The following is a 14331-nucleotide window of genomic DNA, read 5'->3' as shown; positions in this document are numbered from 1 at the left end:
CTGTAAAATGCCCACATTTTTTATTGAAGGATGTTTAACACTTACTTTGATTAAAATGGTAGGAATATTGGTTGAAATTTTTTTAAGTCCCTGAAGTCTGAAACTTTTGATTTTCTTTTTAGTACAATTATTTAGCACGCTAGATTTTTCAGCTCCCAAATGGTTAGGTTCTTTCTCTCATTTATACAAATGATGAGAACACTCTTGCTTTGGCATGAGCCGTTTTATTGGTTTGAATTGCTGATGTTCTGAAGCACATTCCTTTCTTGAGTTGGCTGGCAATGTTAGCAACTGATTTTGTACATTGAGAATTAAAGTACTAATGTCTCCACGTTCCAGAGGTTTTGGCCGCTTCATAATCAGCTCTTCCTCTTGTTCATAAAGGGACCTGAAACCCAGCTTGATATTCCAGGATTTGGATAAAGGGAAGAAGAGAGCCCAGTTACTATTACAGTACATCCCACACACCATTCCACACAAAAACGTAAGTGCCATTGTGAATGATGACATGGTGTGTTTGTACAGAGAATCCCATCGACAGCACCTCCCAAACCCACAACCTCTACCAGCTAGAAGGACAAGGGCAGCAGGCACATGGGAACACCATCACCTCCAAGTTTTCCTCCAAGTCACACACCATCCTGACTTAGAAATATATCGCCGTTTCTCCATCATCGGTGGGTCAAAATCCTGGAACTCCCTCCCTAACAGCACTGTGGGAGTACCTTCACCACACGGACTGCAGCAGTTCAAGAAGGTGGCTCACCACCACCTTCTCAAGGGCAATTAGGGATGGGCAATAAATGCCGGTTTTGCCAGCGATGCCCACATCACGTGAATTAATTTTTTTAAAGTTTTTAATTGAATAGCCCAACTAATAACAAAGCTTATTAAGTATCCAGGTTATTGCCATGAGCAACATTCCCACTAATTCTTACAGTAATATTTTACTGACTGTCCTGATCTGCTGCCTTGCCTAAGACACCCTTTGAGTCAATAAAACATTACAGCTGACTGAACTGGCACGCTGAGGTATACTGTCAATGGTCTTGCTGGAGTTACGGAGTGACAATGCTACTAATTCAAATGGGCTGCCAGTGGTGTTTATGACTTAACTGCCCCTGCATTATGATTCGCTGAAGCGAAATAGTTTGCCTAAGCCAAAAATGTGTGCACTGAAATATCATTCACTTTAGCGAGCTGTATACTTGTCACGCATTGACTTAAGTATACTGTACAGAGCAACCTCAATTATCTGAGGGAGGGGAAGTTATCAGGTAATCAAGCGTTCCCCAATTGTTATCCCCCACATATGGCCATAGCTGAAGCCTGGGACTGAAGACAAGCAGAATACAAATAACAAAAGAAACAATAGTGGGCTGTATGTCAGAACAAACTGCATGGTCACTGCCTTTCTGTTTTTTTTTATTATAGATATTTTGACAATTTAAAAAATATATATATATTTTTTTTTAATATATTTTTTATACTAGTGGATCCATCCAAACACCTTCCTCTCTTTGACTTACTCTCAGTAAACCATTTTGTAATAATGGCAAAAATGTTAAATTATAGAAGGGACAAAGATTCTTCGATTAATTTTAATTTCTTTTAAACTTCATTACAGTTTATCCCAATTTACCAAACAATTGAACAACAGTGAGAGGATAAAAAAAAACATGAATCTGTCTATTAGTTGCTACTCTCATTAAAATAACTTGCACTGTACTTTCTGTTATTAGAGGGTGCTGCTTTTCCGGAACATGGTAACAAAGGAGAAGGAGTCGCTGGGATTGGTGGAGACAAGTTCTGCATCCCCTCATGTCATCCACATTACAATCCGCAGATCCCGAATGCTCGAGGTAACATACCCCGGCTTTGGTGGGGATAACCCTGTGCTTTGCTTTAATGCACTGTAATTTGAATGGTCCTGCTGTTGGTCTTTTCTCTGTGTTTTGCAGATACAATACAGAGATCGAGACTTTCCTCAAATGTTCTTGAATAGTTCCTGAATTTCTCTAATTGTCCAGCATCCCAAACTGGCCTGGTTTTGTTCTATAATGCAACCTGGCTCTGGTAGAAAGTGCACTGGCTTGTATTTTGGGTGGGGGCAGGGAGCCCTAATCCTTGTATTTCTGGCCTATCAATGGAAAACACTTCACATACATGCACAAGTAAAGCTCAAATATAGACATCTCCCAGGTGTTTGCCCATATTATCTACAGGAGGATTCAGTGGTCAGTGGAACAATTGGGATAACCATTTGTCCTTCGAAACTGGCTTTGAGTAATTGTGTAATCCACCAATCCAAAGGCTTTGCTAGCCTCCAACAGTCTTTAGGTTTTCTTTTTGCCTCTGTTCTCCCATCACAGTGTCAGCCGCGGCTCAGTGGGTAACACACTCGTCTGTGAGTCGGAAGGTTGTGGGCTCAAGTCCCACTCTAGGGACTTGAACACATAAATCTAGGCTGACATTACAGTGCAGTGCTGAGGGAGTATTGCACTTTAGGAGGTGCTGTCTTTCAGATGAGACGTTAAACCGAGGTCCCGTCTGCTCTCTCAGGTGGACGTAAAAAAAAAATCCCATGACACTATGTTGTAGAAGAGCAGGGGGGTTATTCCTAGTGTTCTGGCCAATATTTATCCCTCAATCAACATAATAAAAACAGATTATCTGATCATTATTACATTGCTGTTGTGGGAGCTTTGTGCACAAATTGGCTGTCGTGTTTCCCACATTACAACAGTGACTACAATCCAAAAGTACTTCATTGGCTGTAAAGCGCCTTCCCTTCCTTCTTTCCTTCCTTCCCTTTTTCTTTCTTTCTTTTTCTCTTTCCTCTTTTTTTTTTCTCTTTCTTCTTTTTTTCTCTTTTCTCTTTTCTCGAGATATAGCTATCTGGAATGAAAAATGGGATCAGTGTGCCAGAAGGCAGACAATTAGTATTGGAAAAATATTGGGTGAATTACTGTTTTGGCCTCATGTACCATGCCTGTAACCCTTGGCCAGTACAGTGTAAATGATCCAAGCTTAATCCTAAACAAAACAAAATGTCACTTTACTTTTTATTGAGGGGAATTGTTTTCTGTTTTCTATCCTTTCCCTAGCTGAGTTTATTAGGATGGAAACCTGTTCGCAGATTTCTGCCATTGTTGCTTTGAAGCTGGCCATTGGGAAATGCTACAAGTGGAGCCCAGGATGATCACTGGTACCCGTGGCTTTAGACCACGTTGAGCGTTTTAATTCCAAACACTGTGTTGCTCAACAGGCTGCATCAAAATGTAAGGTGACTTGGGTCTGTGGCTGGATGTTCAACACCTGAAGAGTTCCCTAGGCTGGAGGGAGGAGGAGAGGAACACTGTAGGGCCAATAGGGCTTTATTAGAATCATGGTTTCAGTTGAACTCGTTTATTTGCTGAGAGGATGCTGGGCTAGTCCTGCCTCTGAGAGATCAGGGCTGAAATCAGCCCTGGCAATATCCCAGAGGTTAAATGGAAATGCAGAAAACAGCAAAAGCCACAAGTGAAGCAGAAGTGGGTCACAGACGGTCCCCAGATAATACCTGCTTTGCTGTACAGAGTCTGGGAGACCAACAGCAAGCATTGCGTTCTCTCTCTCATTTGCTAATATTAGTCAAAAGACATTAATGGCATTGCTCATGGACATATTTTTTTTAAACTGTCTATCTTTGCTGGAAAATGAGTGAAGCCAGTCCTGATTCATGTCTTAATCATTGTTTATCTCCTAATTCATGAATCAGTCAGCCCATTCACTGATACTCGAGACACTTTATAAAAAAAAATTCATTCCTGGGATGTGGGCGTCATTGGCAACACCGGCATTTATTGCCCATCCCTAATTGCCCTCGAGAAGGAGATGGTGAGCCGCCATTTCAGAGGGCAGTTAAGAGTCAACCACATTGTGTAGGCCAGACCGGGTAAGGATGGAAGATTTCCTTCCCTAAAGAACATTAGTGAACCAGTTGGGTTTTTAACGACAATCCAGCAGTTTCATAGCTTTTTATTCCAGATTTACTTAATTAACTGAATTTAAATTCCCCAGCTGCTGTGGTGGGATTTGAACTCACGTCTCCGGCTCATTAGTCCAGACTTCTGGATTACTAGTCCAGTAACATAACCACTATACTCGATTCTTTAAATAATATGTAGATAGATGCTTTGTAGTCGGCTTAGCTCAATAGTGGCATTCACGCTTCTGAGTCAGTGGTCATGTGCACATCTCTGTGGTGCAACCGGGTAGCACGTTCGTTTATTAACCAACTGTTCACTGACAGGGTGGTGGTTCGAGACCACCGAGGGATTGTGCTTTAGAAGCAGGAATGGGGTACTGAAGTTGCATGTTCAGCCATGAACTCATTGAATGGCGGTGCAGGCTAGAAGGGCCGAATGGCCTACTCCTGCACCTATTTTCTATGTTTCTATGTTCAAGTCCCACACCTTGACTTGAGCACATAATCTAGGCTGACACTTAAATTAGGTACTGAGGGAGAGCTGCATTGTCAGCAGTGGTACCTTTTGCATGCAGCATTAAATCAAGGCTTCATCTGTTGTTCATGTGGTTGTAAAAGATCCCATAACACTATTCAAAGAAGAACAAGGGAATTCTCCCAGTGTCTTGTCGAACACTTATTTCTCCACTTAAAACAGACTAACTGGTCATTTATCTCATTGCTGGTTGTGGGACCTTGCTGTGCGCAAATTGACTGCTGCATTTGCAATAACTATACTTCAAAAGATATTCATAGGCTGTGAAGCTAATTGGGATGTCTTGGGGTTGTGAAAGGTTCCAAATAAAAGCAGGTTCTTTCAATGTTTTCATTGTTTTTTCAGTAATGATAACAGAGATGTCCTGTGTGTGTTTCTAGGATGGGTATGAGCAGTTACGGCGACTACCTGTAAACACGATGAAAGGAGTCATCCGAGTGAAATTTGTGAATGATCTAGGAGTCGATGAGGCTGGGATCGACCAGGATGGTGTCTTCAAGGAATTTTTAGAGGAAATCATCAAGAAGGTCTTTGACCCTGCTCTCAACCTCTTCAAGGTAAACCACTGTTTGGGTAAAAAGTGGGGGAATGTCATTCAAAGAAAAGACTTAATGGGCTGAAATTGCCCCGCGGGGTGTGGGGCAATGCCACAGACAGCTGCTCGGGGTGAGAAGCTGTGGTCTGGGGCGTCCCGGCTGCCGTTAATGGGGAGGTGGTAGTGCGGCAGCCGCCATCTTTTTTCTGTTGGCCGCTGGCCCGACCCGGCCCACACTCTTCTCGTGGGCGCCACTAAAGTGGCTACAGAGCTCAGTGGCGGCCCTCACTTTTAAACGGGGAGAGACGTTGTGATGCAGCTTGTCCGCGTCGTGCTGACATTATTAGAGCGAATGCCCCATTATCGCCCCCAACATTTCTTTGCCTCTAAGAGGCCAATTCCAAACCGGGGCCGGCACTTCCAGCCCCGACGCTATTACATCAGGTAATTCGAATTGACCACCCCATACCCAGCGCAGGGCAATGTCGGCCCCTATTTCTCTCTGTCTCTCTAACATTTTCTCTCTCGCTCTCTGCATGTATGGGATGTGGTGGTGCGTTGCCTCTTGTTCAGTCTATATCTATTATGTATCTCTCTCTATCTGTGTGTTGTTCATCTTGTATGGGAGCATTTCAGCTCCAGGAATGAAGAACGTTAAATTCTTGTCTGCGTAGTCTTTAGTTCAGTTTTTTTTTTCTTGCAGACAACCAGCGGAGATGAGCGACTGTACCCATCCCCCACCTCCTACATCCACGAGAACCACCTGCAGCTCTTTGAGTTTGTAGGAAAGATGCTGGGAAAAGCTGTCTATGAGGTAAAAACAAGACTACCAAACCTTGCATTAAGGAGTGCAGGCTAATAATTTAGTTCACAGAAGGATTGCGGGATATGGTGAAAAGCTAGGATTATCTATTTAAAAAGAGGTAGGCTTGTTGGACCTAATGGCCTTATCCTGTCCCGAAAAGTTCCAATGAATTTACGTTCTCCGTTTGCTTTTAAATGACTTTGAACTGCTACAGTATCCACCAAACGCATTATGGAAGTCACAGGAGTGTGAACTGCTTTGTATACATAATGACACCAAACCCATTCTCATTGCACACTCCCATCAAGTGAATGTTGGAACTGCACCATTGGACATCACTCATAAACCCCTCAGGCCAATTTCACGTACATACACACAACTGGGGAAAAAACTGACACAACAGCCTTCAAGGTTGATTTCAGTGATGTTTCCCAAGGCACTGAACCCATGGGAAAAATGAGCATTGGAGTTTCAGGAAATTAAACAGAGTGAACAAATAGAATTTCAAAAACCTCCATAAGAAAAGAATGGGCCAAAAATTGTGGTCGGAGGCTTCCCGCGGGCGGATGCTTCCGACCAAAACTTTTTTTTACGAAAGTATCTGGTGGTCCCGGAGGAACGAACACATGCGCTCCCGAGGCCTAGATGCGCAGCCTAACGTATCCTGGGATCACGTGGGCCTGGGCCACCAATCACAATGTAGTATTCTCATTCATTGTAATGCGAGCTCTTTGGGCGAGTGCGCACATCGTATGCACCCGGAGAGGCCGCAATTTAAGGCCCATTATGATTACTGATTCACAGAAAAATCTGTTGAATATCGAAGGGGACAGGAACAGCTTGTTTTTATAAACTGCCTTTAATGTAGCAATCATTCCAAAGCACTTTACAGAGGAGAATTGGATGCTGAACAATGAGAAGAATTACAGCGAGGTGATTGAAATCATGGTCGAAGAAACAGAAAATAGGTGCAGGAGTAGGCCATTCGGCCCTTCGAGCCTACACCACCATTCAATATGATCATGGCGGATCATGCAACTTCAGTACCCCACTCCTGCCTTCTCTCCATATCCCCTGATCCCTTTAGCCTTAAGGGCCACATCTAACTCCCTCTTGAATATATCCAACGAGCTGGCCTCAACAACTTTCTGTGGTAGGGAATTCCACAGGTTCACAATTCTCTGGATGAAAAAGTTTCTCCTCACCTCTGTCCTAGATGGCTTACCCCTTATCCTTCGACTGTGACCCCTGGTTCTGGACTTCCCCAACATCAGGAACATTCTTCCTGTCCCGTCCTGTCAGAATTTTATATGTTTCTATGAGATACCCTCTCATTCTTCTAAATTCCAGTGAATTTAAGCCTTGTCAATCCAGTCTTTCTTCATATGTCAGTCCTGCCATCCCGGGAATCAGTCTGGTGAACCTTTGCTGCACTCCCTCAATAGTAAGAATGTCCTTCCTCAGATTAGGAGACCAAAACTGCACACAATATTCAAGGTGTGGTCTCACCAAGGCCCCGTACAACTGCAGTAAGACTTCCCTGCTCCTCTACTCAAATCCCCTCGCTATGAAGGTCAACATGCCATTTGCTTTCTTTACTGCCTGCTGTACCTGCATGCCTACTTTCAATGACTGATGTACCATGACTGATGTACCAAGAACTAGGTTTCCAGGATGTTTATAAAGGAGGAAGGCGAGTTAGCAAAGCAGAATGAGTATAGGGAGAGAGTAAAGCTAGGACAGCTCTCCTGCCACTGACAGTGGAGCCGAGGGAGGCTGGATGCACAGGGGATCAGATTCAGGAGAGAAGGGCCTAGGCTGGGACATGGAGCTGAAACAGTTTGCAGAGATGGGATGGGGCAAGGCTGTGTGAAGGAATTTGTAAGCGAGAATGCAAATTTTCGAACACGAGTCAAATGTGTCCTTTATCTTTTTCCCTCTACAGGGGATAGTCGTGGATGTCCCCTTTGCTTCCTTCTTCCTCAGTCAGGTGCTTGGACATCATCATAGTGCATTGTACAGCTCAATCGATGAACTTCCATCCCTCGACTCCGAGTTCTACAAAAATCTCACCTCCATAAAGGTAATTATGAGAACCGATGGTAGAAGGTATGTTGCGCCTCAAAGGACAATGCAAAGCAATGTTGGAGGAATTGATTGTAGTTTCAGTTTGCTTCATTTGTCCTCGAGTCATCTTGCATAAAACACGGGGCTAAAACAGTCAATAGTCAGCTCAGCACTGGCAGGAATACCATTTAATTGTTATCACATATCAGGTACTGGACAAGACCCAATTCGCTGCACTACTAACAACTTTATTACTGAATGTGAAAGGGTGATGGAGCTTCCAATATATCGCAACCTGGTACCAAAATCGTGAAAAGAAGTTAACCATAATGTTGGATTTGTTATACCTTCTCCCACAGGAGTAATCCTAAATAAAGCTGATCTCAAAGTTTTACTGTAAGAATAAGGCAAAAGGATAAAAGAAGAGCAAAATCATTTTACTGATTCCTGCCAGAGATTCTAGTCTCCTTTGCACATTGTGCTGTCAAATCGCTTTGACTTGCAGGCATTGATTGCATTGTGATCTTTCAGTGATTATGTCATTTTCTGGCACCAGGTTCTCTTTGGTGACTCACCCAAGAGCCATTATACACGTGTGAGCTTTGACCGCGAGTGGCAGCAGTGAGTTTCAACCTCATCACAACAAACCTGACTCTATCCAGGAACCTTAGTACTTTAGCGGGGGTTGCTGATGAGTGGAAATCCGGGCTAATTTTGTTTCCCCCCCCCCCCCTCCTCCCAACCCAGGGGTGCTGATGCCAGTTGTAGAACACCTACAACCACCTTGTCTGAGATCAGAGAACTCAGCATAGACAAGAGATCAAACTTGGCACTTCCCTGCCTTGTATAGCTCAGCTCAACGCACAGATTTATTGAGCAATTGGTGGAGCCAATCTGAATAGTGTTTTGTTGATCATTCCTTGGTAACCATTATTTTCTGTATATTTAATGGCAAGTTAGGGGAAAAGTATTGTTTTACAGTCTTTAGAGAAGAGTTGATGCTGAAGAGTGAAACTGGTTCTACTTGTTTTATATTCGGGTAAAAGGTGAAGACTAGTAATACAACACCAGCAAGGTTGAAAAGAGCAGGAGAGAAATTAAAACAAGTTTCAATGATTAGTGCACACCAAGCTTTGGGTTTAAAAGCCTGTCGATTGTAGGAATAAGGGCGATATGAGGGAGATAATTAGTTCCATAATTTTTGAAGATCTGGGATAGAGCGTGCGTTAGAGTAGGAAGCAGTACGGTGAGTCTGGATTTCAGTTCAGTGAGGATACAGGGAGGAGGAAGTTATTGCATTTGTCTTGTATGCTCCTTGGGGTGGGAACATACAAGATTCTGAAGGGGATTGATGCTGAGTGGCTGTTGATCCTGGTTGTAGAGTCTAGAACTAGGCGGCACAGTCTCAGGATAAGGGGTCGGCTATTTAAGACCAAGATGAGGAGGAATTTCTTGACTCAGGATTGTGAATCTTGGAATTCTCTGCCCCAAAGGGCTGTGGATGCTGAATCATTGAGTATATTCAAGGCTGAGATCAATAGATTTTTGGACCCTAGGGGAATCGAAGGATATGGGGATTAGGCGAGAAAGTGGAGTTGAGATCGAAGATCAGCCATGATCTTATTGAATGACGGAGCAGGCTCGAGGGGGCTGCACAGCCTACTCCTGCTCCTAATTCTTATGTTCTTATGGAAGAAACTTTAGAGGAACACAGTCTATAGTAGTACAGTGATTTGTATTTTTGTTTTACAGCGTTACGATGGTGACATTGGTGACCTTGGTTTGACATTGTCCTATGACGAGGATGTTATGGGCCAGGTAATGTCCTTGCAGTTCATAGATCAGTAACAAATGACAAACTCCAGGGTCTATGCCTGGGCTATACAATGTCAGTGGCTCGTGGATCTGCCGTAAGACCAGTGGGTCCCATCTTAAGTACCCATACAGCACATGTGGATTTTGATGGTAGCTCTGTTGTGATCTGGAGCAGTATGGTGTGAACAAAGGCTTAAATCAGATGCAACATAAAACTCATGAATAATTCAGCCCCTTGGTTTATTATTACCCAGCAAGTTTCCATCTAATTTCTTAAGTGAAACTGATATGTTGGAAATGTAAACAGGTTTTCACATTTGTGTTGATGTTGAACAATTCAGTTCAATGACCAGTCTCCGCTGCCTTGTTTTGGTACGCCCCTGGTATTGGTGCACCCATGGTGGGTATATGACTGGTGTGGAACCAACTCTCTCAGACTCCGAACGTACCGGGTTTACTCTCCAGTCCACGGCGAGTTAGCAGCTTTTTCCTGGGGCAGCATCATCATCATAGGCAGTCCCTCGAAATAAGGATGACTTGCTTCCATGCCAAAAAAGGATGAGTTCACAGGTGTTTCAATGAAGGACCTAATATTCCAGGTCCTGAACTACATCCTGAAGGATGGAAGATGCCTGTGCGTGGATTTTTTTAACGTGTGGTGGCCGTTGCACGCCAGCCACCACATGGGCTTGACAGAGCCAGGTCTTGGTCCAGAGGCAAGGGTTATCCAAGATGACTGGAGACCAGCTCTGCTGCACAGACCTAGTGTGCACACATATCGCAGTGTGGGCTGGCCTGTGCTGCCCCTGGCCCCGAACTCGCGCCTCTCCTGAGCCTCGATCACATCCCTCCACAATCGGGGTATGGGCTCACTGCCTCTGGACTGGGGAAGAGTAAGAATTTAGCTAAGGTGCCTACTCCTGGTCACTAGTCAGTGACAGTCTTGCTAAACAATGTGTGTATGTGCAGTTGAATTGGTTAGGATTGGGATTGCTCACATAGCCTAGGTGAGGTACTGCATAATGCTGTTGTTAGCCCTTGTGGTACTGAGGTGTATAACATTGAGGCCTAGATAGGAAGGACCTATTTCCCTTAGCAGAGGGCTCAATAACCAGGGGACATAGATTTAAAGTAATTGGCAGAGGAGTTGAGGAGAACATTTTTCACCCAGAGGGTGGTGGGGGTCTGGAACTCACTGCCTGAAAGGGTGATAGAGGCAGAAACCACCATCGTATCTGAAAAATACTTGGATGTGCACTTGAAGTGTCGTAATCTATAAGGTTGCAGACCAAGAGCTGGAAAGTGGGATCCGGCTGGATAGCTCTTTTTCGACTGGAATTCTATGATTTCCATTCTATTCAAGGCTTCAGGTGTCTGTGGAACCATAGCCCAGCAGGAGTCAGCAAATTATTTACTATTTACTCAGCTCTCTTTGTAAGTAGTTCAGTATCTGAGTTCGGATTGTAATCAATGTGATTTTCTTTCCAATTCAACAGCTTGTTTGCCATGAACTGGTGCCAGGTGGAAAGACCATTGGGGTAACCAATGAAAATAAGTGAGTACATCATTAACCAAATGCAGCGTAGAGGGCATTTCTCCAAAGGTGGTGTATTGTTAGCCTTGTTTTTTCTTTTAAAATTTATCTTCCACTTGCAAATATATTTCTCCTTGATTTGTGCATTTCCCACTTCCCATCTCCCCCCATTCTCCCAAGATAATAAAACATGTACCCTATTTTTTAAGTATCTCTGTTGCCATGCAACCAACAGCAACATGATGTGCGTGTGAATGGGCCAGGGTTACTCGTCTACAATGCTAATTGTGGTATTATCCCTCCACGCAGTCCCACTGATATAGTTAGACTAAGTCACTGTGTCAATACCCAGTACGGCTTGTATTACCCATCTGAAATCCATAATTCCTGCTGATGGGGCTTATTGTGACCCATCAACCCGCTCACAGGGATAGATATTTCCCAGAGCATAATCTCAACCCAACCATATGTCATTGATAACATTCAATAAATGAGAATATATTATTAGTGAGCAGAGGCAAAGCATATATTGTGTTAATACACAATTAAAGCTTGTAAATATAGGTAGCCCAAAACATCAGCACATCTCCCAGAGAAAAAAATAATTAACCTCCAATAAACTCTGAAACAAGGAAACAGCACTTGGCCCATCAACAACAACTACTTGTATTTATATAGCGCCTTTAACGTGAAACACCCCAAGGCGCTTCACAGGTGACAAAAAATTTGACACCGAGCCACATAAGGAGAAACAGGTGACCAAAAGCTTGGTCGAAGAGAGAGGTTTTGAGGAGCGTCTTGAAGGAGGAAAGAGAGGTGGAGAGGTTTAGGCAGGGAGTTCCAGTGCTTCGGGCCTAGGCAACAGAAGGCACGGCCAACAATGATTGGGAGATTATAATCAGGGATGCTCAACAGGGCAGAATTAGAGAAGCGCAAATATCTCGGGGGGGGAGGAGGAGGAGGAGGAGGAGGAGGAGGAGGGCTGGAGCTGGAGGAGATTAGAGAGATAGAAAGGCGTGAGGCCACAAAAGGATTTGTAAACGAGGATGATATTTTTGAAATCGAGGTGTTGCTTAAATGTGAGCCAGTGTAGGTCAGCGAGCAGCGAACTGCTCAATCCAAGAGCCAATATATGATTGCTCTATCAAAGAATATTTTGAGTGCGATAGTTTCATGCAGGGTAACATGTGTTTCTTCTTTCTCTTGACTTGTTTGTTTCCCCTCTAATAATGGTTTGTGTAAAATACAGAATGTTACCACCTTTGCGTGTCCGTATAATCCCTGTAGTGTGGCTTTACTACAACTGCTCTGATCCCTTCTGATTTTTTAAAAAGCTTTTATCTGCTGTAAATTTTGTATTGTCTGCCTGGTGTTTCTAAATGAAACAGCCAGACATCTTCTATTAACCCTTAACTTCAGTCGAACGACCAGGATTCCCCAGTCTGTGGGCCTCTCCTCCGCTACCATGCAGACTATACTTGTTAAAGCATGAAAGAGCCTGATGAGGAAAAAGGTTTTGGAGTGATAAATGTTGATCATACCCTGAAAGCATCGACTCCATGTGAAGCGGTTACAAAGTAAGGTCTTTTGAGAACTTGGATGCTTCTGGAGAGCACTAGATTATAGGTTACAATAATAAAAACAGAAAATGCTGGAAATCTCAGCAGGTCAGGCAGCATCTGTGGAGAGGAAGCAGAGTTAACGTTTCGGGTCGCTGACTCTTCGCCTGACGAAGGGTAATCGACCCGAATCGTTAACTCTTCTTCCTCTCCACAGATGCTGCCTGACTTGCTGAGATTTCCAGCATTTTATATTTTTAGTCCAGATTCCAGCATCCGCAGTATTTTGCTTTTCTATAAGTTACAATAAATTATACTGACATTGCACAGATCAATGCTGAGGCCATTCTGGAATTTGGCGAGCAGTTACGGTCACCTTTCTGAAAAAGGATATTAATGCATTCGAGAAGGTTCAGAGAAAAGTGGCCTTTGGGAACTCAGTTATGAAAGAATGCTGAAGTGGCTAAACTTGGTTTTTGCTGGAGAAAAGACTGGGGGCAGGCAGGATTACAGGCCTTCAATGAAAGGTATAGATCGATGAGGTTTGATGTTAGCAAGCTATTTAGCTTGGACAATGTGCACAGTACTAGATGATACAAGCACACAAGCTTCAAGAAAAATCACAGATTAGCAAAAATACATTTTCCAAGAGAGTGGACATCAAGAGCAGGCTTCCAGAGATAGCAGATGATCTGGAGGGTTCACTGGGTGGTGGGAGGGGGTGGAAGAGAATGCTTTGATAGAACGATCATATATTGGCTTTGGATTGAGCAATTTAATGGGCCAAATGCCCTTTCCTTGTTTCAGACTTTATTGGAAGTTAATTTTTTGTTTTGGGGGGGGCGGGGGGGGGGGGGGGGGGTGAGCTGCAGTTTTGGATGTGTCCTATATGGAGAGGCAACCTGTTTGCATATCAGTAGCATACTGACAATGCTCCTGCATCATCAGCTGACAGGGCAGGGCTTGTCTAGTGCTGCCAGCTTTTCCTACACTCTGAAATGGAGTGGCTTGCAACCTTAAGATTTCCTGTCTAGTTCAGCAACAACTTGTATTTATATGGTGCCTTTAACGTAGTGAAATGTCCCAAGGCGCTTCACAGGAGTGTTATGAGACACAAAATTTGACACCGAGCCACAAAAGCTTGGTCAAAAAGGTAGGTTTTAAGGAGCGTCTTGAAGGAAGGGGAGTTCCAGAGATTAGGCCTCGGCAACAGAAGGCACGGCCACCAGTGGTTGAGCGATTATGATCAGGGATGCTCAACAGGGCAGAATTAGAGGATCGCAGACATCTCTGGAGGGGGAGGGGGGGTGCTTGAGATTAGAGGTAGGAAAGGGCGAGGCTGTAGAGGGATTTGAAAACGAGGATGAGAATATTGAAATCGAGGCGTAGTTAGAGCACATTTTAGGCTGTAGGAAATCTGTGACTTGCCTTTCCAGGTGACTCTGTCCTTCTTCAAGCAGCCAGCAGGATCAAATTGTGAGATCCATACCCTTGTAGTTCACTTTACCCTG

The 14331-nt window shown here is 43.9% G+C and overlaps 2 protein-coding genes across 5 annotated transcripts in view; one reads left to right on the top strand and one right to left on the bottom strand.

The window, feature by feature from the left end:
- Window positions 1-14331, bottom strand: part of mmab (metabolism of cobalamin associated B) — a 62432-nt gene that overhangs the window by 5044 nt on the left and 43057 nt on the right. The window lies entirely within an intron of this gene.
- ube3b (ubiquitin protein ligase E3B) overlaps window positions 1-14331 on the top strand; it is a 62282-nt gene that overhangs the window by 39638 nt on the left and 8313 nt on the right. For all 4 annotated transcript variants that reach the window (XM_070887986.1, XM_070887990.1, XM_070887987.1 and 1 more), the window contains 7 exons: window positions 385-484; window positions 1743-1862; window positions 4886-5062; window positions 5744-5854; window positions 7791-7928; window positions 9665-9730; window positions 11224-11282. In XM_070887986.1, coding sequence (XP_070744087.1) covers window positions 385-484; window positions 1743-1862; window positions 4886-5062; window positions 5744-5854; window positions 7791-7928; window positions 9665-9730; window positions 11224-11282 — 771 coding nt within the window. The remainder of the gene's footprint in view (window positions 1-384; window positions 485-1742; window positions 1863-4885; window positions 5063-5743; window positions 5855-7790; window positions 7929-9664; window positions 9731-11223; window positions 11283-14331) is intronic.

Source organism: Pristiophorus japonicus, chromosome 8, assembly GCF_044704955.1.
Source record: "Pristiophorus japonicus isolate sPriJap1 chromosome 8, sPriJap1.hap1, whole genome shotgun sequence".
NCBI lineage: Eukaryota > Metazoa > Chordata > Chondrichthyes > Pristiophoridae > Pristiophorus > Pristiophorus japonicus.
The sequence above is the reverse complement of the archived record's forward strand: the minus strand, read 5'-3'. Positions and strand labels throughout refer to the sequence as shown.